The sequence below is a fragment of the Narcine bancroftii genome, chromosome 2 (assembly GCF_036971445.1).
Source record: "Narcine bancroftii isolate sNarBan1 chromosome 2, sNarBan1.hap1, whole genome shotgun sequence".
Taxonomy (NCBI): domain Eukaryota; kingdom Metazoa; phylum Chordata; class Chondrichthyes; order Torpediniformes; family Narcinidae; genus Narcine; species Narcine bancroftii.
In genome coordinates this window covers 137337340-137362225 of record NC_091470.1, presented here as the reverse complement: position 1 = coordinate 137362225, position 24886 = coordinate 137337340, and the positions used below count along the sequence as shown (strand labels likewise).

At 41.3% G+C, this 24886-nt stretch overlaps 1 protein-coding gene across 2 annotated transcripts in view; it reads right to left on the bottom strand.

Moving 5' to 3' along the window:
* sipa1l1 (signal-induced proliferation-associated 1 like 1) overlaps positions 1–24886 on the bottom strand; it is a 177605-nt gene that overhangs the window by 146263 nt on the left and 6456 nt on the right. For both annotated transcript variants that reach the window (XM_069918125.1, XM_069918126.1), the window contains exon 2: positions 22263–24040. In XM_069918125.1, the coding sequence (XP_069774226.1) occupies positions 22263–23787 (1525 nt within the window). In that variant the 5' untranslated portion in view covers positions 23788–24040. The remainder of the gene's footprint in view (positions 1–22262; positions 24041–24886) is intronic.

Sequence of the window (24886 nt, the reverse complement as noted above, 5' to 3'; positions counted from 1 at the left end):
TCTCCCAGATTATGCCTGTCAGTGACATGGGATCCCGAGATGCTGACTGATGAATGAAGGTTGGTCAGAGCCCTGGGAGGATTCCTAGCTTGCTAAAATAATGCCTTTCAATCTTTTTCGCATGCTGTGCAAGGGTGCGCATTCTCTTTATTTCACATGAAGGGCATTTGGGCTATGTGGTCAACCTTGGTACGGGTTTTGACTGTCCATTGTTTTAATTGATAAAAAGAATGCACATCTTAGCACAAGCATTCACTTCACTTATCTCAGATATTTAGTAAGCAGATTGCTTCAACGATGGTTTCAATTCTTACGTGATGGCCCATTGGATAAGTCAACAGGTCCACAAGAGCAAAGACTGACGCAAAGCAGATTAAACTGTCTCTACGAAATGGGCACTCTTGACTTTGACAGTCAAAACCCGTACCAAGGTTGACCACATAACCCAAATGCCCTTCATGTGAAATAAAGAGAATGCGCACTCTTGCACAGCATGCGAAAAAGATTGAAAGGCATTATTTTAGCAAGCTAGGAATCCTCCCAGGGCTCTGACCAACCTTCATTCATCAGTCAGCATCTCGGGATCCCATTCCCTGATCTTCACTGAACTGCTACCTATGAAACCCTGCTGAGCAAACATGAGCTGTTGTGCACGACTACATTCCTCTTGCTAAATCATTCGCTGCAAAGAGCATTTGATTATTCCGAGGCTCTAAAACTGCTTCAGTAAATAAGAGCCAGTGGAAAACCAAACATGAATGATATATCCATAACTGCTTTGATTTGGATGTCAGCCAGAAATATTTGATAGACCAGCTGACATTTCATTTCCCTTGATCAACCACCGAGGTATCTGAGACATTAAACAACTTGCTGTAAATCTTATCAGATTTAAAATTTCTCAAAGCAGTTAAAAAAAAATCGACTATTTTAATTAAATCTAGATAAAGGCAGACAAAATGTTTGAAATAAATAAAAATAGATTTTTCTTTAAAAAATCAATTGTTATTTTGAGGGTTTAGACCTTCACATGTGTAAATAAGGTGTTTATTTGAGTACCAGTGGGAGATTGTTCAGAATATTCATCAAAGCTTGCAATTTTCAATGGCTTTTTCAGGATAAACAGGGTGTGAAGAAGCTGGAAGGACATGTTTCGGCTGCATGGTACAGACAGAAAGAGAGCATATTGTACAGAAACAAAATCTCTCTGCAAAACCCAGCAACCACACTTTCACGCTGATTTATGCAGCCTATTGTCAAGGACCTGCGGTCAGATTTGAAGAGAATTGACAGCAAGAGCCGACTTCCAGCGCACCTTCAAAGTCGACAGGGGGAAACAAGCAAAGTCTCATGGGAGAGTTGGAGATGGAGATTAAGCATTTCTCAACACTCACTAGAATTTCAACCCAGATAGAGTTCTCCGGACTGGAGGGCAGTTTGAACACGAGCCTTTTATACTTAGAGACAAGTAGTGTCTACAACTATATGGCTCCTTGATTGACAGCACAATAGTACTAAAGCTGCTGCTACTTCCTGGAGTTCCAAATTCAAAAAAATCAGCATGTTTGGGATATTCCAGGACATTCCGATGCAAAGATTTTGCGACGCAACATTACTGAAGGCCTTCAATGTACGGGAATCCTGGTAAGCATCCAACATATCTGGAGCATGAAAGGTTACTGGATTTTGGGACCACAGTAGCAATTCTGAAACTTTGTTCAGTTTTGCAATGAGTAATTGGAAATCAATTCAGAACAAGGCTTCCCGTTTAATAAAATCATGCAGTAAATTCTAGCTCACAAACGTGAAGGTAACAGCATCAGCTGCCATTCACATGACCATACAGATTCCAATGCCCTGCACGAGTTTGTCCTCGCTGTGCATTTCCGAACTGAAATGTAACTCTGACCACTGCTGAATCTGCTTGTATGGCTTTAAACTTGATCAGCCTCTTTCAATTTTGACGTATCCTTGCACATGCAATATGATTTTTCAACCATTTGTGCAAGAGGGAGCATCACTCACTGTGCAGTTAACATCGTGGTTAGCACAATGTTAATGACAGCACCAGTGACCTGTGTTCAAATCCGCCACTGTAAGGGGTTTGTATGTTAGCCCCACGTCCGCCAGGTGCTCCGGTTTCCTCACACATTCCAAAGACGTACGGGGCCAGTAGGTTAATTAGTCACGGGTGTATTTGGGCTGCATGGGATTGTGGACTGGAAGAGTTGGTTACTGTGCTATATCTCTTAATTAAATTAAAAATGAACTGTACAGTTTTCCTGTGATCCCTGCTGGGAAGATGAGATCACACTGTTTGAAGAGCAACAAGACAGAGGAGTTTCCAGCAACTATACCTCTGACCTTTCATGCTCCATCCTCACCCATCCGGCATCAACACCGTCTGACCTGTTCATGGCGTAAACCCTCTGCTCGGATCTTGCACACCTGCAAAGCTCAGCATTAAACCCAAGTGCTCACCTGACATCGTTGCCCTGATCCTTGATCATTGCCCTGATCAAGGAGGAAGCCTGGCAATTATCGGCCTGTAAGTTTGACGTCTGTGGTAGGTAAATTAATGGAGAAAGTTCTTAGAGATAGTACTCATAAATATCTGGATAGACAGGGTCTGATCAGGAGCACTCAACACGGATTTGTGGGCGGAAGGTCCTGTTTGACCAATCTGATTGAATTTTTTGAAGAGGTGACTAGGAATGTGGATGAGGGTAGCCCGGTGGATGTTGTCTATATGGACTTCAGTAAGGCCTTCGATAAGGTACCACATGGAAGGTTAGTTAGGAAGGTGCAGTCTTTAGGTATAAATTTTGAGATAGTCAAATGGATTGAACATTGGCTGAAAGGGAGAGGCCAGAGAGTGGTAGAGGAAAATTGTCTGTCAGGTTGGAAGCCGGTGACCAGTGGTGTGCCTCAGGGATCTGTATTGGGCCCATTGTTGTTCGTTATATACATTAATGATCTAGATGATGGGGTGGTGAATTGGATTAGTAAATATGCAGACGATACTAAGATAGGTGGAATAGTGGATAATGAAGAAGGTTTTCAAGGATTGCAGAGGGATTTGGGCTGCTTAGAAAAGTGGGCTGGAAAATGGCAGATGGAATTTAATGCTGATAAGTGTGAGGTGCTTCATTTTGGTAAGAAGAATCAGAACAGGACATACGTAGTAAATGGGAGAGCATTGATGAATACAGAAGAGCAGAAGGATTTAGGAGTAACGGTACATCGTTCCCTGAAGGTAGAAACTCATGTGAATAAGGTGGTGAAGAAGGCTTTTAGTATGCTGGCCTTTATCAATCATTGCATGGAATATAGGAGTTGGGAAGTGATGTTGAGATTGTATAAGGCGTTGGTGCGGCCTAATTTAGAGTTCTGTGTGCAGTTCTGGTCGCCTAATTATAGGAAGGATATAAACAGAGTAGAGAGAGTGCAGAGAAGATTTACCAGAATGTTACCTGGGTTTAAGCATCTAGAGTACAGGGAGAGATTGGGCAGATTAGGTCTTTATTCTTTGGAGTGTAGAAGGTTGAGAGGGAATTTGATAGAGGTATTTAAGATTATGAAAGGGATAGACAGAGTGGATATGGATAGACTATTTCCGTTAAGAGTAGGAGAGATTGAAACAAGAGGACATGAGTTAAGAGTTAAGGGGCAGAGGTTTAGCGGTAACATGAGGGGGAACTTCTTTACTCAGAGAGTGGTAGCGGTGTGGAATGAGCTTCCGGGAGAAATAGTGGCGGCAGAGTCAATTTTATTATTTAAGAAAAAGCTGGACAGGTATATGGATGAGAAGAAGGTGGAGGGTTATGGTCATTGTGCAGGTAGGTGGGACTAGAGAGGAGTGTTTGGTTCGGTGCGGACTAGAAGGGCCTAATGGCCTGTTTCCGTGCTGTAATTGTTATGATTTAAACTTTCCTTCAAAATCTACTCACTGCCAGCTACCGCATTTTAATTCGCAAAATAAATTTAATGCTTTTTCTTTGGTGCCGAGGCCAAGCTCAAGTACATTTTTCGGCAAGTTGCTTCGTAGCACATGATTGTATAAAAATCACAAAATCAGAACCCTGACTTATGGGAAATCAAGCAGACATCCCATCAAAATCTTAAGTATCTCTCAACTTTGTCAAATTATTAATTCAGTATCCAATTCTGGAACATAGAACATGACAGCACAGTACAGGCCCTTCAACCCACGATGTTGTGCTGACCAATATAAACCTACTCTCAACAATCAACCTTCCCTATTTCACACCCATAACTCTCTATTTTTCTTGCATCTGCGTGGCTGCCTAAGAGGCTTTTAAATGTCCCAAATGTACAAATGTTCACCACCAGCCACGGGAATGTATTCCAGTGTTACGAGCCCAGAGGACCCCAAAACCCAGCAGCAATAGATATTCACCAAGACAAATGGTTACTTAAACAAAAATTGCTTTTCATTATCTTTAAACATGAAAACAGGATCTAACTTTAACTTATTACTATTAACTTACTTAACCCCCTTCTAATTCTAAGCACACATGTATGTAATGTGTGTGTAAGTTCAGAAATTCTTATACTGTGCACAGAATTTAACATTTATAAAGTTCACCAGGCTTTGATACTTGAAGGTTCTTGTCAGTTTTCAGAGAGAGATTTGTTGTACAATGGACACCTAACCACTTCAATTTCTTGCTGACAAGATCAGGGTTCTCCAGATGATAACCTCTTTCAGGTCACCACAGAGTGCCTTTTTGTTTCTCATTAGACAGCCAGTCCTCTCCTCTTGCACAACCCACAAGGGCTTTGACCAGGCTAAACTAAGAACTCACAACCTGTCTTCCAAATGGGGTTTTCCACAAGCTTGCCAGCTTGTCCTATTCCAGTCTCAGCTGCTGTTGCTGTCTGTAACACTGTAAAACGGATCTGTGTGTCTCTCTCTCTCTCACACACACACACACACACACACACACACACACACACACACACACACACACAGAAAGCCTGTTTGACTCTCTCTGCTTGAAAAACCACATAACCCTCTTAGAACAACTCCAGGCAATCTGCGGCTCCGAAAAGTTCTTTCATCTGTTTGCCTTTTTGTAAACAACAATCCATTAGTGAAGTCTCCTGGGCACACCCCAAAGCTCCCACAAAGGCTGTGGGGCCGATATGTCTAGCATCAGCAGAGGCCCAGCACTTCAAATAAGATCAGGTCTAAAGTGTCTGCACGTGACCCACTCCAACAAACCTTTCCCAATTTATCTCCCAAAAACACATCCATATACTCTGTCACACCAGGTACCCACCAATCTCTGTGTAAAGAAACCTACCCCTGATATTTCCCCTGAACTTTCCTCTGGTTTTCGCTACTGTTGCCCTAGGGAAAAAAAAAGTGCTGGCTGTCCTCCCTATCTATGTTTCTAATTTTCCTGTAGACCTCTATTAAGTCACCTCTCATCCTTCTAGGCCTACCTCTGCAAATCTTGCCTCATAAGACATCCAGGCAGCATTCTGGTAAATCTCCTCTGTATACTCTCCAAAGCAACCAGAACTGAACACAATATTCTAAGTGTGGTGTAACCAGAATTTTATAGAGCTGCAGAATTACCTCACGGCTCTGAAACTCAATCCCCCTGACTAATAAAGACCAGCATACCATTAGCCTTCTGAACTACCCCATCAACCTGTGTGGTCATATTAAGGGATTTATGGATCTGGACCCCAAGTTCCCTCTGTTCTTCCATGCTGTTAAGAATCCTGCCATTAACCATGCACTCCACCTTCAAATTCAACCCTGTAAAATGCATCACTTCACCCTTATTGGGATTAAACTCCCTCTGCCTCTTCACCCAACTCTACCTCCTGTTGTAATCTCTAACAGACTGTAATCTGTTGTTTAAATTTGGAATAAATTAGAAATGCTATTATTGATTCAAATATCAAATTCCAAATGGTATGGGCTCGTTTATGGACGACTATCATAACCTTAAGAGTTAGTGTTGATTTGGAATTCTGGCAATCTCTCTCCAAGATTATGCCATTTGAATTTTTTTTAAACGTCAACCTTCAACCTTGCTGAGGGGAAGGGATGTAGAATGTATTTTTTTTTAGGTTCTATTGTATCATTACGTTTGTGCTTCTGAACTTCTATATTTGATCATTATTTTCTATTGAATAAATATCAATAAAAATATTTTAAAAACAAAATAATTTAGAAAGATTTTTAGACATAAAGCAGGGTGACAGGCCATTTCAGCCCATTAGCCCGTGCCACCCAATTAACCTACACCCCCAGTAAGTTTCGAATGGTGGGAGGAAACTAGAGCCCTGGGAAACCCATACAGACAAGGGGAGAATGTACAAACTCGTTATAGACAGCGCGGGATTCATACCCCAGTCCTGATCGCTAGTGCTGTAACGGCATCGCACTAACTACCATCAACAATGCTGCCCTGGGGAGGAGTCACGTGATGTTGGAGTGGCCGGTAGGAGAATACCAGCCCTCTCCAAAAAAGAAGAAAAAAAGTGAAGGAAAAGCAAAGCCCCAGATACACAGAACACAACAAATAAAAGATAAAGGTGTGGAGAAAAGAAAGAAAATGGCACCTAATAAAGAAAAACCAAAAACAACGGGAAAAAAGAAGGAAAGACGCCGGAAGGGAAAGGAGAAGGCCTTACCTGCAGAAAAAGCAGGGTCCCACTGTGGAAAGAGGAGCCCGCTCCCCGAGGTTAGTGGAGACCCCACAGGGTCGCGACCTACCGACCGCTAAAATGGCTCACTGAGCCAAAGAGAGGTGCGCAGATGCGCACAAGGACAAGAAGAACACCAACGGGAGAGGGGACCAGCTGTGGAGTGAAACTACACAGCACGAACAGCTGAGAGATGCCCGACAGCAGGGCTCCCAGCTGGAAGAAAAAGAAAGCAACGGGAAAGGGAGGGATGAGAAAGAAAAACAGAAGCAGGAGGCCCAACAGACTACCAGCTCAGAAGAAGAGGACCAACATCAAGAAACCATGATAAAAAAACCCTAACAAACTGAGACAAGCAGCTCAACAAGAAAGTCAGAAGAGACACGGATACAAAGAAGAGAAATAGAAGACACAAACCTAAAAGCAGACACAGAAGAAGAAGAACACCAAGTTCTGCACAGAGGAATAGAAGGTAAAATGAATGGACAGTACATAGATAAAAAAAATTCAAGAACAAATGAAAGTATTAAAAGAATGGTTGACACTAGAATTTAGTGAAATGAAAAGAAAAATGAAAAGTACAGAAGAAAAAGTGAGTAGAATAGAGCTGGTCATAACAGATGTAGGGAAAGGATTAGAAAATGTGGAAGAATGTGTATTGGTGGTAGAAATGGAAGTGAACGACTTAAAAAGAAAATTGGAAGAAAGTGACAAAAAAGTTAAAGAAACTCAAGAGTTGTTCGCTCAGAAGATGGATATAATGGAAAATTATAGTAGACAAAACAATATAAAGATAGTGGGCCTAAGGGAAGAAGAAGAAGGCAAAGATATGAAAGAATTTCTAAAAGTATGGATCCCAAAAGTCCTGGGAATGCCAGAAATGCAGGAAGGAATGGAAATAGAAAGGGCACACAGAACATTAGCCCCGAAACCACAGTCACAACAAAAACCAAGATCCATTTTAGTAAAATTTCTGAGATACACGACAAGAGAAAATATATTGGAGAAGGCAATGAATAAAATTAGAGAAGACAAAAAACCACTGGAGTACAAAGGTCAAAAAAAAATTTCTACCCAGACATAAGTTTTGAGTTCCTAAAGAAAAGGAAGAAGTTTAACACAGCAAAATCGATCCTATGGAAAAAAGGGCTATAAATTTATGTTAAGATATCCAGCGGTGCTTAAAATAGTTATCCCGGGGGAGCAAAACAGACTGTTTTCGGATCCGGAGGAAGCACGAGAATTTGCAGAATGCCTGCAAGACAGAAAGAGAGATGAAGAGATGTAACAAGAACAAAGAACAATGACAAACTACATATAAAGATGTAAAAATAATGTATAAGTAAGAACTAAAGGAGGGAAGAAAAGGGAAGTAAGGGAGAAGGGGGGGACAAAAAGAAGAGGGGGTAAAAAAAGTAAGAGAGAAGAAAAGAGGGGGAGCTTTGTTTTAATGTGAAGATATAAGTCTTTTCTGAAGGGGGTTGGGTGGGAGAGAATAACAGTCACTGCAAAATCAGTTGACACCTGTGAACGGGTTCACAGTCCAAATGGAGAGGGGAGTTGTGGTTGCCCGGCAAGGGACAAGGGGTGACTCAGAGAGGGGGAGGGGACACTTGGGGTTAAGGGAATTTTAGATGTGGGAGTGGTTGAAGTATTTTATGTTTTAAAAAGGAAAACTGAGAAATGAAAATGGAGAAATGGGGAAAGGTGGTGGTGAGGAAGTGTAGATGGCGATGTTGAACTATATGTCTATAAATATTAACGGAATACATAACCAAATCAAAAGGAAGAGGCTATTAAATTTACTGAAAGAAGAAAAAATAGATATAGCATTTGTGCATCTAACTGAAGTGGAACACAAGAAATTAAGGAGAGACTGGGTAGGGCACGTAATGGCAGCATCATATAATTCAAAAGCCAGAGGTGTAGCTATATTAATCAATAAAAATGTACCAATCAAAATAGAGGAGGAAATAATAGATCCAGCAGGGAGATATGTAATGATAAAGTGTCAGATATATTCAAAACTCTGGAATTTGGTCAATATATATGCACCTAATGAAGAGGATCAAAAGTTTATGCAAGATATTTTTTGAAGATTATAGATACGCAGGGGAATATATTAATAGGAGGGACTTTAACCTTAATTTGGATTCAAAGATGGATAAAACTGGACAAAAGACTAGCAAAAAGAACAAAGTGACCAAATTTATGGTTAAATCAATGCAGGAAATGCAACTTTTGGATATATGGAGGAGACAACACCCAAAGGAGAAGGAATACTCGTATTATTTGGGTAGACATAAAACATACTCAAGGATTGACCTGTTCCTGTTGTCAGCCCATATCCAAGGGAGAGTTAGGAAAACGGAATATAAAGCTAGATTGTTATCTGATCACTCACCCCTGTTATTAGCAATAGAACTGGAGGACATCCCACCAAGAACATATAGATGGAGATTAAACTCCATGCTACTTAAAAGAAAAGAATTTAGAGAATTTATTGAGCGCCAAATTAAAATGTACTTTGAAATAAATACGGAATCAGTGAAAGATAAATTTATACTATGGGATGCAATGAAAGCCTTTATCAGAGGCCAGATAATAAGTTATGTAACTAAGATGAAGAAGGACTACAATCGGGAAATAGAACAGCTGGAAAGGGAAATAGTAAGTACAGAAAACGAACTAGCAACAAGGGAAGATACAACAAAAAGAAGAGAATTGGCGGACAAAAAAATAAAATATGAAACACTACAAACATATAAGGTGGAGAAGAACATAATAAAAATAAAGCAGAAGTATTATGAGCTAAGAGAAAAAAACGCACAAAATACTAGCTTGGCAGCTTAAAACAGAACAAACTAAAAGAATGGTATTGGCATCAAGGAAAAAGGACAAACAAATTACATATAACCCAACAGAGATCAATGAAAACTTCAAGAAATTCTACAAGCAATAATACTGAACTGAGAACGAAGGGAAAGAAGACAAAATAGATGAGTTTCTACCCAAAATTCAACTACCGAAATTGCAAGAAGAGGAGCAAAACAAATTGATAAAACCATTTGAAATAGAGGAAATACAGGATATATTAAAAAAGCTACTGAACAATAAAATGCCTGGAGAAGACGGACTCCCAATAGAATTCTATAAAACATTTAAAGACTTATTAATTCCCCCTCTCCTGGAAGTAATGAACCAAATAGAAGAAACACAAAACTTGCCAGATTCATGCAAAATAGCAATAATTACAGTAATACCAAAGATGGGGAAAGATCCACTAACACCAGCATCGTATAGACCAATATCTCTACTTAACTCAGATTATAAGATAATAGCTAAACTATTAGCAAACAGATTGGCCGACTGTGTACCAAAAATAGTAAAACTAGATCAAACTGGATTTATTAAGAAAAGACGAACAACGGACAATGTCTGTAAGTTCATTAACTTAATCCATGCAGTACAAGGAAATAAGACTCCAACAATGGCTGTTGCTTTAGACTCAGAGAAAGCCTTTGACAGAGTAGAATGGAATTATTTATTCAAAGTATTACAGAGGTTCAACCTACCAGAAAAATATATTACGTGGTTTAAAGCATTATATAAGGGACCAATGGCGAAGGTGACAGTAAATGGATATATATCGAAGCAATTTAAATTAAGCAGGTCAGCTAGGCAGGGATGTCCACTATCTCCCTCACTGTTCACTTTAGCAATAGAACCATTGGCAGAACTGATAAGAACAGAAAATAAAATCAAAGGGATAAAAATAAAAGAGAAGGAATATAAAATCAGTTTATTTGCAGATGACATCATTGTATACTTAACAGAACCAGAATTATCAATAAAAGAATTACATAAGAAATTGAAGGAATATGGAGAGATATCGGGGTACAAATGAATAATGAGGATTACACAGAGTTTAGAAAAGAATCACCATTTAAATGGCAAACACAAGCAATCCGATGCCTAGGTATTAGACTAGATAATAATCTAGGCCATCTATACAAATTAAATTATCAGCCATTAATGAAGAAATTACAAAATGACTTAGAACATTGGAAAGATTTACCACTAACACTGATAGGAAAGGTAAATTGCATTAAAATGAATATCTTCCCAAGGATACAATACCTATTTCAATCATTACCAATTCCCTTAACAGCGAAATTCTTCAATGAACTAAAGAGAATAATAAGGAAATTCTTATGGAAAGGTGGGGGGGGGGGGAAACCGAGGATAGCGCTAGATAAATTAACAGAATGGCACAAACAAGGTAGTTTGCAGCTACCAAACTTTAAAAATTATTATAGAGCAGCATAATTAAGATATCTATCAGATTTTTATCAAACAAGGGAAAAACCAGATTGGACCAAGATAGAGCTAGATAAAATAGGGGAGAAGGTACCAGAACATATACTTTATAAGTGGGATGAAAAACTGGTGCAATATAGAAGTTCACCATTTACTGCACCATTTACTCAACATTTGGAAGAAGATTCACGTAGAAAGGAAAAAAAACAAATTACCAACTACCAAAATTATTATTGATGCAAAATCAACTAATCCCTTTCACAATAGATAACCTTTCCTTTCGAGAATGGGAGAGAAAAGGAATTAAAAGAATAGAAAATTGTTTTTTGGGAAATAATTTATTATCATTTGAACAAATGAAGTTCAAATATGGAATAACTCATGGTACAATGTTTGCATACCACCAACTGAAAACCTACTTAAAGGACAAATTGGAAAGCACACTGAGATTACCAGAAGGAAGCAGCTTTGAATATGTGATTACAGACACAATGATAATTAAAAGATTTATAATAAACATATACATCAAACTGCAAGAGAAAGAAAGTGATGAAATAAGCTATAAATCCAAACAAAAGTGGGAAAAAGATCTAAACATAAAGATAAAAAATGAAGTATGGGAAAAGTTATGCTCCGGAACTATGAGAAATATAATAAAGACGAGGTTACGCATGATACAATATAATTGGTTACACAGGCTATGCACCACGCCCCAAAAGTTAAATAAATGGGACCCAACAGTGTCAGATAGATGTTTTTGCTGTAAGGAGGAAACGGGAACAATAGTACATGCAATTTGGGCATGTGAGAAAGTGCAAAAGTTTTGGGAAGATCTAAATCAGGTGTTAAATAAAATCACAAAAAGCAACATACCAAAAAATCCAGAGATCTTTCTTCTAAGTAATATAAGAAGAATTAGGCCTTAAACTGGATGAAGCGCAAAAAAGATTAATTATAACAGCCTTAGATGTAGCAAAAAAATGCATAATGTCAACTTGGAAATCAGAAGAGAGCCTGAGAGTACAGCAATGGTTCATGGAAATGAATAAATCTATTCCATTGGAAAAAATAACAAATAATTTAAAAAATAAAGTCACATTATTTGAGCAAATTTGGGAACCGTACATGGAACACAACAGAGAGGGCCGACCGCGGACCTCCACCCCCTAAAATGATATAATGAGAAGAAGACTAAATGAAGTGACCCAGTGTGTAAAAGTAGATGACACAATTTTCTTGTTTATTTTCATTATGTGATGAAATTGTTTAATGGGTTTATTGTATTGTATATGTTGAACGTTTAATGGGTTTGGAGGGGGGTGGGAGGGAGGGTGGAAAAAGGGGAGAAAATGACACTGTGAACACTCAAGAGGGAATTGTTTGTGTGTATTTTGATTAATATGGTTCATAGTGTGAAAAATTTTAAAAAAATTTAAGAAAAGGAAAGACGTTTTGGATAAAAGATTACAAACCATGATAATTTATCAAAGGCCACCATACAAATACATTTTCTTAGAGGAATCAAACCTAATGGAGGTGACCTCTGGAGGCAGAAGTTGCCCAAACTTTGTATTCATTTGTCAATAAAAATTTGGATTGAAATAAAAAAAAACCAATGCTGCCCTGGTATACTTACTAAAGTCCATATACACAACATCTACCACCCAGCCTTCATCGAGTTCTTTTATCATTTCCTCAAAAATCTCAATTAAGCTTGTGAGGCACGATCTGCCCCTCACAACCATGCTGACATTCCCTGAGAAGACTGTATTTCTCTAAATGCTCGTAAATTCTATCCCTAAGAATCCTCGCCCATAATTTACCCACCACTGACGCAAGAATCACTGGTCAACAATTCCAAGGATTCATCCTATTACCTTTTTAAACAAGGTGACCACATTTGCATTTCTCCAATCCTCCAGGACTCTCCTGTGGGCAAGGAGGACGCAAAGATCATTGCCAACACCCCAGCAATCTCTTCCCTCACTTCCGGGCACTTATCAATCCAAATGTTTTTAAAGAAGATCCAGCACTTCCTCCTTATTAACCTCAATATCTCCAGCTGTCCACATTGACCAAGGTCCTTTTCTCTGAAGAATTCATTTAGGATCTCCCTTCCTCCAGGCATATATTGTCTCCTTTATCCATAAACGGTCCTACCTCCACACTCATCATCAAACTTTACAGTGCAGTACAGGCCTTTCAGCCCTCGATGTTGAGCCGACCTATAAATTCCAACCAAAAAAAAATCTAAATCCTTCCTACCTTATAACCCTCCATTTTTCTTTCTTCTTTCTGTTCTTCACGTATGCATAGAATGCCTGAAGGAGATCCTTAATCCTACTTGCCAAAGCCTTCTTGTGCACACCCCCTAACTTCTTTATTGTTCCTCCTGACTACCATATTCTCATGAGTCATTCCTAACTTTTGCTTCCTAAACCTTCTGTATGCTTTCTTCTTTCTCTTAACTAGCAATCTCACCTCTTTTGTCAACCACTGTTTCCTTATCCGACCATCTTTTCCCTAAACAGAACCACCCCCCCCCACCCTGTGCATGGTCCATAAACATCTTCCCCACAACCTCTGTGCTCTTCCGAGAACACCTGTTCCGAATGTACTCTCCCCAGTTTCTGCCTAATTAGCCCTTCCCCGATTAAACCCCTTTTACCATTTTGTCTACTCCTACCACTGACTGATGACCATTTTAAGAGAAAATAGCTTGTTGCAGGGAAATTCAGAAATTAATTTCCCTTTGGTCATTTGAATGTTCTGTTTCTATCTTCCTGTCATCTCTTGTCTTTAAATGCTGCATTAAATGGGGTTCCTCTCTACCTGAAAAGATTTCAGATTTATTGCCAGAATACATACATGACCTCACGTACAACCTTCAAATTCTTTCACCTGCGGGTGAGGTATAATTACCACAAATTGGTAGTGCAAAAAAAGCCTGTACACAATGTACACATGTAAACAAATAAAAAATGTGAACACTATATATGTGTATATACAATTGAGGACTCTGCACTGTGACAGAGTATATAGATATGTTTTTGGGAGATACATTGGGAAAGGGTTGTTAGAGTAGGTCACCAAAAAAAGAGGTTATCATCTGGAGAACCCTGAGGGGGGCAAGTTTCTTCGGCAAGGCACTGAAGTGGCTGATGAAAGTAAATGTACATCAAATCTCTCTCTGAAAACCGACAAGAACCTGAGCGGTAGCCATTTACCTTTCAAGCACCAAAGCCTGGTGAACTTTATAAATATTAAGTTCTGTGCACAGTATCAGAATTGCCTGCAACCAGTGAACTTGGAGGAATGAGAAGTGAGATTGGACTGTGACCTACAGTAACAAACCTTCCCAATTTATCTCTCAAAAACATATCTATATACTCTGTCACAGCACTTTCTGTGAAATCTTATTCCTAACTGGAATATCAACCCAGAAACAATACAAACTACAGAATTCATTATTATATTTAATAGTCAATAAATATTTTGGGATTGAATGTAAAGGGTACAGAAGTGGGACAAATGAATAAAAACTGAGATTGTTTCTTGGTACAAAATGCATTCAATGCTGAGGCCACTGTAACCTGACACTGCTGGAGGTCTCACTTGAAAACACACCACGTGTGTATTATTTCCTTCAATGTCTGGCTAACTTGTTCTGGGGCTGACACTTGATTTGCCCCAAAAAAAAGCAAATCCTGTTCCATCATTATCTCTGGACTCAATGACCCACATTATCCAGAGCCAGTATTGCAGAGGAACAAGCCCTGGCGCCCACAATGTCTGTGCCGACCAGGATGCCGAACTGAATCAATCCCATCTGCCTGCACGCGGCCCATCTCCCACCATTCTGCAGGTTCACCTGCCACTGTAACAGAGGACTCCCCTCCGCTTTCACCACCACGCCTCGCAACACATTCCAAAAGCCTAACGCTCACTATATAAAAAAAAAACATGCCTGTCCTCCCCATCACCTTGAAGCTAAAAACATAGCTATATTGTAACAGAACAATCAGTCCCACTAGCTTTAACCTCTGTATTCCTTTCCAAAATACTTTTCTTTCCTCAAAGCCCTTCCAAAGATTCATCCACCCAAAAATCTATGTGCACTCAGTGGCACAAAACATGCTTCATTGTGCAAGAACCACTCAACTCTGCCTCTACCCTTCAGCTGCCCTGAATTCAATGGAATGAGCTTCAGAGATGGAGCCAATGCAGAGAGCATGTGCAGAGGAGGAACTTCCTCTGCATTGCAAAACAAGGAAGAACCATCAGGGAGGAAGAACACAGAACAGGCCCTTCGGCCCACCATGTTGTGCCGACCTACTCCACAGTCTCTCCCCTACCTCATGGTCCTCCATTGTTCTTACATTTATGTATCTCAATGAGTCCAGGCTTTTCCCTTTGGAGTGACAGAGCATGAGAGGCGATTTGATAGAACATTACAGCACAGAAAATAGGCCTTTCTAGTCTGTGCTGAACTATTTTTCTGGCTTGTCCCACTGACCCACACCCAGTCCAATAGACCACCAGACCTCTCCTATGCATGAACCTGTCCAAATTCTTCTTAAGTGTTAAAATTGAGCCCGCATTCACCACTTCAGCTCATTCCACATTCCCACATTTACCCTCTAAACCTATTCCCCTTTTGCTCTTCGCACATGATTTGCATCTCACCTACCCTCAGTGAAAAAAGGCTTCTTGCATTTTACCCCTCATAATTTTGTATACCTCTATGAAATCTTTCTTCATTCTTCTACACTCCAGGGAATAAAGTCCTAACCTTTCCATGTAACACAGTTGCTGAAGTCCGAGCAACATGCTTTTAAATGTTCTCTGCACTCTTTCAATTTTATTGATGTCTTTCCATATTAGGTGGCCAAAACTGCACACAATATTCCAAATTTGGCCTCATCAATGTCTTATACAAATTTACCATAACATCCTGTACTCAATAGTTTGATTTATGTAGCCCAAAAGCTCCCTTTACAACTCTATCCACCATAGTGACACCACTTTCAGGGAATTATGTATCTGTATTCCCAGATCCCCATTTTACCACTCTCCTTCGTGCTCTACCATTTACCGTGTGTTGTCCTTTCTTGGTTTGCCCTTCCCAAATACAACACCTCATACTTGTCTGCATTAAATTCCACCTGCCATTTTTTTCATCCCACTTTTTCCAGCTGGTCCAGATCCCTTGGCAAGCTTTGAAAGCCTTTTAAAGTCCCAACTTGTTAACCGTGTCGCCCGTAAATCAAAGCAAAAATATTGGATAGATTAATAAGGAGGACCTCATTGTGCTGCAAAATGTTCCTACAGTTGCTTTCTCATAATCATTATCCATTCATGAAAGGTTAATAATTGACGTTAAAAGTATTTTGTTAGGATAATTCTCTCAAATCAACTCAAAAAAGGAGTGCAGTGGATAGCATTTTATAAATAAATTATAATTCATGCATGCATATTAGTCATGGCTTAAGGCATAAAAGGAAAATGTGATTTATTGCTAGGAGTACAAAACAATGCAGTGTAATTTTGCAAAATCTTGTAAACACTTGCACAAAACTATTGCAGATGTTAGGGATAGATTAATTAGTTGTTCTTGCATAAAATCTCCTACAGGAAATCTTTCATAGATAATTTATCAAACAAAACAGCTCTGGCATAAACCATGACAACATTGATTCTGGTTTCTAAGGGATGGAAAATGAATAACTACATTCATTTCTGCCACCAAACATTTCACCTGCAACCTGCCTAAAGCTCGGGAACATGGGAGTCTGTGACAGAGTATTTAGAGGTGGTTTGGGAAGATTGTTAGAGCAGGTTGCACACAAACATTTTAAAACACAGAATTTTTTTCAGGACTTGCTGCAGAGTGCTATATTGCAGAAAGCAACAAAGTAACAACATACAGCAGCATGCCTGGGAGAGCATGTGATCTTTGCAGGCAGGAGGAGAACAGCCTTGCTCTCAGAGAGGGAGGGAGCTGAGAGAGGAGAGATGCAGACTTCAGTTCCATAGGGACAAGCTGGCAAACTTTGGAAGACTGTCTGGTCAAAGGAGAAGACTATCTGTCTGAAAGGTGACCTGAAAGAAAGAAGATCATCTGGAGAACCCTGAAGCGGGCGTTTCATCAGCAAGACTGATTAGAAAGGAATCAGGTGCGGATATCCTGGAACAAAAGGAATCTTTCTCAGAAAACCAACCAGAACACTCCTGAGTGGTGATCATTTGCCTGTTAAGCACCAAAGACTGGTGAATTTTATTAATGCTAACTTCTGTGCACAGTACAAGAATTGCCTGCAACCAGTGAGATTGAACAGTGATCAAAAGAACTTTTCAAAGCTTATATACACATTACACACACCTGCGCTTAGTATTAGAGGGGAGGTTAAGTAGGCTAGATAGGTTATGTAATAAGTTAAAGTTTAATTCTGATTTCTTGTTCAAATATAATTAAAAACTTCCTGTGTTTAAGTATCCCTTGGTGTTGTGGTGCATATCCATAGCTGCTGGTTTTTGGGGTCCTCTGGACTCCGTAACAAGTCTAAACTGCTAAATGGTGAAACTGACATTTCTGGTATTTAATTAAAGAAATTTACAGAATCGGCAAGTTCTAATTCAGGGGCGTGCAAAAGCAGAGTTGAAATTTATCATGGAAGACCAAGAGGTGCATGACAAGACAAGCCAAAGTCAGCATGGTTTCCTTTATGGAAAATCTGACCTGAAAAACCTACTGGATTTCTTTTTGAGGAAACCACAAGCAGACTGGACAAAGGACATGCAGTGGATGTTTGGACTTTCCCAACGCCTTTGACAAGGTGCCGCACATGAGGCTACTCTGCAAAATGGGAGCCCATGGTATAACAGGAAAGATACTAGCAGGGTAGAGCATTGCTGATGGGCAGGAAACAGAGAGTGGGAATAGAGGGATCGTATTCTGATTGGCTGCTGTTTACCAGTGGTGAACAACAGGGGTCAGTGTGAAGATTTTGGATTGCAGAATAAATAACTTTGTGGCTACGTTTGCAGATGGTACAAAGATTGGTGAAGGGGCAGGTAGTGAGGAGGAAATGGAGAGGCTGAACAAGAATTAGAGTAGGAGAATGGGGAAAGAAGAGGCGCATGAAATACAATGCTGGAAAGTTCACGGTCATGGTAAAGTAATTTTTAAAGAAATCAGTACTGTCGCCCTTAATTAAGTTCCCGTTACTTACAGGAGTTAATTTTAAATTTGAACCCCGGTCGCCTGCGCTGTAACAGCTTTGCACTAGCTGCTATGCTAACCATGTCATCATCATAATTAACCCCCTCCCACAAGTTTATAGATAAAGCCTTACAAATATACTTAATAATATACTAATAAAGACTCTTACTAGGCAGGGATAGGGAGACACTTTTGAAGAGTCACCCTCAGCGGCATCGGCCGGCTCTTCGTCCTGAGTGCTGCCATTTTATTCAAACACAACTTTATTGAAACTTTATTCAAAAAGCTGCTGTGGGCGAGGCACCATGTGGGATGAATGTTTTGTTCTTAGGGGTTGTGTGTTGCTTCAGAGAACATTTACAATTTTAAACTTTTATTTAAATTGATATTTCTTTTTATTTATATATCAATCTGCTTAGATTGATATTATATATCAATAGCTTATCAACCTATCTATTTAACTTTTTATGTATTTCTCTATCAATCTATTTATTTATCTATCCATCCATCTATTTACTTACCCATCCATTTATTTATCCATCTATTTATTTATTTATTCATTCGTCCATCCATCAATTTATTTGTCTATTTATTTATTTTGCTACTTTTCTATCTATCTATCTATTGATTTATGTATTTCCTCATTTTTTTTGTCATTTGCTTGATCTGCAGACACCGGGAATTTTACTGTGCTTCACCTTCAAGCTCAACCTTCCAAAACACATCATTCCACCCTTTTCCAAAATGAACTCCATCTGCCACTTATCCGCCAAAATCCGCATCCTGTACATATCCTGCTGCCACCTCTGACAACCTTCTGCACTATCACAACACCTCCCACCCAAATATCATCTTCAAACTTACTGATCCATCCTTCTTCCTTCTTCAAGGTCATTTTTAAAAATAACAAAGAGCAGAGGGGGGGGGGGGTCTCAGAACACATCCCTGAAGAATGACACTAGTCATTGACCTCTAGGCAGAATACATTCCATCTACAACTAACTTAAGTTCCTTCTTGGATACATTGCATTCGCACAGCTCTACCCAAATTTTACTTCCAAAACCTTAAGTATGTTTTCTAATTCCTTGATAAACTATTCCATCTCTCGTCAACCATGGTTCCCTTACCCTGCCATCCTTTCCCTGTCTCTGTGGGATAGACCCATCTGACCAGGACTTCATGCAAGCGGCCCAGAAACATTTTCCATGTTTTTGCTGTGCATTTCGTGGAGAATATCTGCTCCCACTTAACTCTGCCTAATGCCCATTTCGTCTGCTCCTATCCTTCTCCATGGCCATGCTAAAGGTCAAGAAGTTGTTGTCACTGCCTCCCAAATGCTTGCCCGTCGAGAGGTCAATTCCACGACCAGGTTTAGTATTGTCTTGATACAGCGTGGCCTTTCCCATGATCACAACCCCTTTCCAAAATCTGCCTACTAATCTGCCCCTCAGTTTCCTGGTGACTATTTGGGGACCTATAGAATATTTCCAATAGAGTGATCGTTCCCTTTTTGCTTCTGACCTCAATCTACAATGCCTCAGTAGCCAGTCCAAGTCTCCCCATTGACCACAAAATTGTAGTTCCATGTACTGATCCATGCTCCAAGTTCACTGCCCTGATTACTTCCTGCATTAAAATAATCATATTTTATTCCATTCATTGCCCGTCCTTCCTCATGGTCTCACAAGCACATAACCAATCACTCTGCTTTCCATCTCGCTGACTAGCTAGTTTAAACCTCCAACATCTCAAGATATTTGTCTCTCTCGAGTTCAGGTGCAACCTGTCCATTTTGTACATGTTCTACCTCTCCCAGAAGGGCAGCGGTTAGCTCAGTACTGTGGTCTGTAAGGAGTCTGTACGTTCTCCCCATGTCTGTGTGGGTTTCCACTCACCCTTCAAAAACGTACGGGGATTGTAAGTCCATTGCTGTATTTAGGTGGCACGAGCTTGTGGGCTGGAAGGGCCTGTTACCGCGCTGAATGTATAAAAAGTCATTGCAATGATCCACAAACCTGAACCTCCTGGACCAACTCCTCAGCCATGCATTAACCTGCCAGCATTTCCTATTCTATCCTCAATGGGATGTGCAACAGAGATTCCCACCATTGAGGTCCTGCTTTTTAGCTTCCTTTCCACCTCCCTCTAATTGTTCTTAAGGACTTCATCCCTTTTCGCATCCATGCCTATTATACTGTTGTGTGTCTGTGTATTTTGCCACACTGTATCATCGGGTTGTATTTGTGCAGTCAGGCGACAATAAACTTGACTTGGCTGCTCACCCTCCCTCTCAGGAATTCTGTGGAATTGATCAGAGACACCTCTGACACTGGGACCTGGGTGTCAACGGACCAGCAGCGTGCCTGGGTCTCAGAGAGACCTCTGACACTGGAACCTGGGTGTCAATGGACCAGCAGCATGCCGGGATCTCAAGAGACACCTCTGACATTGGGACCTGGGTGTCAACGGACCAGCAGCGCGCCTGGGTCTCATCCATGTGATCTACTACCTTTTCCCCACATCAACAGATGAGGCTCTGATAGCTCAGTGGTTGGAGCACTTGTCTTGTAAGCCAGGGGTTGCGAGTTTGTCTTTCGCTGGGGCCTAGTTTCTATGAAGGGGGCGCTGAACAAAGTGGCGACTCTCTGTCTTCCTTACAGTTAAAGAATTTCATGTATGTTACATCCTAAATGTAGTTTACATGACAAGAAAGGATTCTTCCCACTCACATCTCCCCTTCTGAGCCACGAAGCTAAACTCTGTGCTAGAGATCCTCCCCAACATTATTCAAAACAGTGTACTCATTCTTACCCCGCACTGACTGATGCTTCCCTTCCTTACTCCTAACAGTTATCTCGCTACCTGCCTCCTGTATCCAAGGTGTGACCGTCTCCCTACTAACCCCTCAGGCTCCTGAATGATCTGGAGTCCATCCAGCTCTCGATCACCACATGGTGCGCAAGGAGCTGCAGGCAGGTGCACTTGTCACAGGTAAAGTTATGAGGGACATTTGAGGTCTCCCTGATTTCCCACATCATGCTGGTGGAGAAAACCATTGCTCTGCCTGCCATTTCCTCTGCTTTATCAATGTAATAAGAAAGAAAGGGACCTTACCTGACCTCTCATCACCCCCATTCACCTAGACTCGGAATCCAAGTCCCAAACTCTCAGCACAGCTGCCCTCAAGAATCACACCTGTGTCGCCTTACTGAAGTCCACTTCCCTACACAGCTGCTCTTTCTCCCCAGATCTGGGATTTTATCACAGCCTCTTCAAGCCCATGCTCCTCGTTCCGATACCGATCCCTGGCTCCCTGCCCCGCTCCCCGCTATGGACACCGATTCCCGGCTCCCTGCCCCGCACTGACGCTGATCCCCAGCTCCCCGCCACTGACACTGCCCCACTCTCACAAGGACAAGACCTTCTTTCTGTTGCTTGCTGTTAATTATGTTATTAGCTTGTCACCAATTACTAACAACCAGCCAACTTTGCTCTTTTACACTCCTGCAATGACTGTACACAATGAGACTTACATTTCTTTTCAAAGATCACACTCTCTGCACTGCTGATTGTTTGAGGCATCCTAAATACTTTCTGACAAATTGTTTTTCCAGGAAGATGCACTGCCAGAAAAGTAACTTTTTTCATTACAGTTAACCTGGTTAATCATTTTTAAAATTTAAACATACAGCACGGTAACAGGCCATTTCAGCCCACTCACTCACGCCATCCAATTACACCCCATTAATCTAGACCCCCGGTAAGTTTTGAACAATGGGAGGAAGCCAGAGCCCCCTGGGAAAACCCACGCAGACAAGGGGAGAACGTACAAACTCCTTAGAGACAGAGCGGGATTTGAACAGTGCGAGATTTGGAATTTTAAAATATTCCCATTCAGTTGCACAAAATGTATTTTGTCAACATCAGGTTTGGAACCCAGACAACCTTTATCCCAAAATTTCTTGCCCCAATCAATGATCTGATCTTCAGAAACATCCCAAAGGTGGAGGCAATGGCTCAAGACCTTACCTTTCTGGTGGAAGTACTTCCGATAGTAGTAAGCTCCAAGGTCCACATGCTCCACGATATATCTCTTCACTTTGTCAGAATGCATGGCTAGGCTCTCCTTTGCTACCTCCAGCACCGCAACCCCTGCATTTGTGCAGTGCGAGCTCAGGGAAAGTTCAAAGGAGGAGCTTTCAAACCCACTCAGTGACCCAGAATTCGACCGGGAAAGGCTAATCTTGCGCTCCCCTTCTCCGCCAATCTCATTCCGGAAATAGGAACAGCTTAGCACCAGATCGTTGCTTTTCTCATCCCCATAGTCGACGTTGAGGTTCTCCTTCGAGTTCAGGTCTTCAGTGCTGCCTGCAGGAGAACTGAAGCTGATCGAATGTGCCAGGGGGCCAGCAGCCAGTGAGGCAGCAGCAGCTGCTGAGGCCCCCGTCGTGGTGTTCCTCCTCTTGATGACACTATGCCGGGTCATGGCAGCTTCATTTAAGTCGAAGAGGACGCTCTGCACGTCATAATGGGCGAAGCATTTCTGGCAAGCCCAGCTCTTCACACTGTCCTCTGACCTACTGTCTTCAATGTCCGCCGACTTGCCCAGCTCGCTCTCGCCTTTGGCATTGCGCAGCTTGCGGAAAATGGAGGAGTCCCCCGTCTCGGACTTGGACCGCCTCTTCAGCGGCTTATCTCTGTCTTTGTGCAGTAGTCTAGGGCTCCCCCGGTGGGCAAAGAAACCATCCACCGCGTCGTGTTTGGTGCTATCCAAAACGGAAGGACACTGCTTGTTGGCCTCTGCCTTCAGGAGCTCACTGAGTTGCTCAGGAGCTGGGCTTCGCTGATCTGTCTGCTCGTTTCTATAACCCTTCAGTAAATCAAAAAAGCTGTCCCCTGACATCGCATGGTTATCAATGGAAGAAGTGCTCCCGTACTCCCGATGAATAGCAGCTCCCATTTTGTGGCTTAGTGCTCCATATTCCTCAGCTCCATCCACATCCAGCTCACTAATGGTGATATCACTATTGCTACGCTGCCTTATCCTGCGAAGGCTTTTTGCAGGAGACTGGAGGTAACCATCAGGGGTCAGAAACCTCGAATCTAAGTTCTCCATTTCCTGTGCCTTACACGGTCTATACTCACTGTGCATCCTTTTTGATGCTAAGGACTCCAGGGAATTTTGATTACTTTGGCCCAACCGACTACTTGGGCTGCTGGAATGCATGGACATCACCGTGCCGTCAGGACTGCCTGCAGATTCCTGGTCGCTTGTCCTGCAAGACTCCTTCCCCAGTTCCTTTCTCGGAGGCCAATCCGCAATCCTCGCTCGGACGCCCATTTTCGGCACGCTCGGCGTAATCGTGCCGAGGTGATGAGCACTCTCACTCCGTGGCGGCCCCGTGGAGCACGCTGACCCAAAGGTGCCATTTGGCGTCCGGAATCGCCGTGCATAGAAGTCATCAGAGCGTGCACCTATGGTGAGCTCAGGCCCAATAAGCGAAGTGGTGCCAATCCCCACCCGTTCAGTCTGGGAACGTTTTAAACTGGTCATACTCCACGCTGACTTCTCACAATAGCTTTCACTAAATATACCACCATCTCTTCATTCAGTGCATATCTCCATGAGTGCAACTTGCAAGTTCAGTTGGAAGTCAGTAATATTTATTCTTTCTTAGTCATAGGAGTTTCAAATGTACCCACTTTTGTGTCATTTATAATCTGAAAAGTTTCTGTCTGATGACCATGCGACATCTTCACACACTGGATTGTACAGGTTATTTAACTGCCACAGTTTGAAGAAAAGCCTGAAAAGAAAAGAAAGAAAAGATGCAACATTCATTTTGTTTCGACTTAAGGTTACGTAAAGCAATTTGAAATGCCTGCGCCCAAGAGGAGATCTGCAAATCTGAAATCCAAGTACAAAAATGCTTGGCAAGGCACTCAACTTCTGTGGAGCAAGAATCCCGGCTTCATCAGAACTGGCATACCCTTCTGATGAGAGTAAGCAACTCAACCGTTCCATCTACTGAACGGACTGTGCTGAGTGCACAGCTTCCATTGTGTAATATTGGCGGCACACATTCAGAAATCGAGAGATCACCGGTTCAATTCCCACTGCTGTAAGTTTGAAAATGAAGCTTGGAGCCGAGTATCCAACAATCTAAGTTGTCAGTCTCAACCACCTTTCTGCTTCCAAGAAGAGCCTCTGCTCCCAAACTTATTCTCATTACAGTTGTCTCTTGTTCAGCACTGAGTGTTTGATTCCATTTTTCACTAAATTAAAAAAATTAAAAACAACAGGCAGGCAATTAGGAATGAACAACCAATTTCAACACTTCTACAGCACAATCAGCGAGAGAACAAATGAAAAATTATTTGCAATTAAGCAGTTTAATTATTTCAGAATGAACTGTAATGAACTAACACACATTCTAACTCAGTGGTTCTCAACCACTTTCTTTCCACTCACATCCCACTTCAAGTAATCCCTATTCCATCGGTGCTCTGTGTTCAGTAAGGGATTGCTTAAGGTGGGATGTGGGTGGAAAGAAAATGTTTGAAAACCACTGTTTTAATCGTCCCTCATTGACTCATTATGTGCATGGTTTCATAGCTCCAAAGGAAATGGGCCAATGGCAATTTTTCTCAAG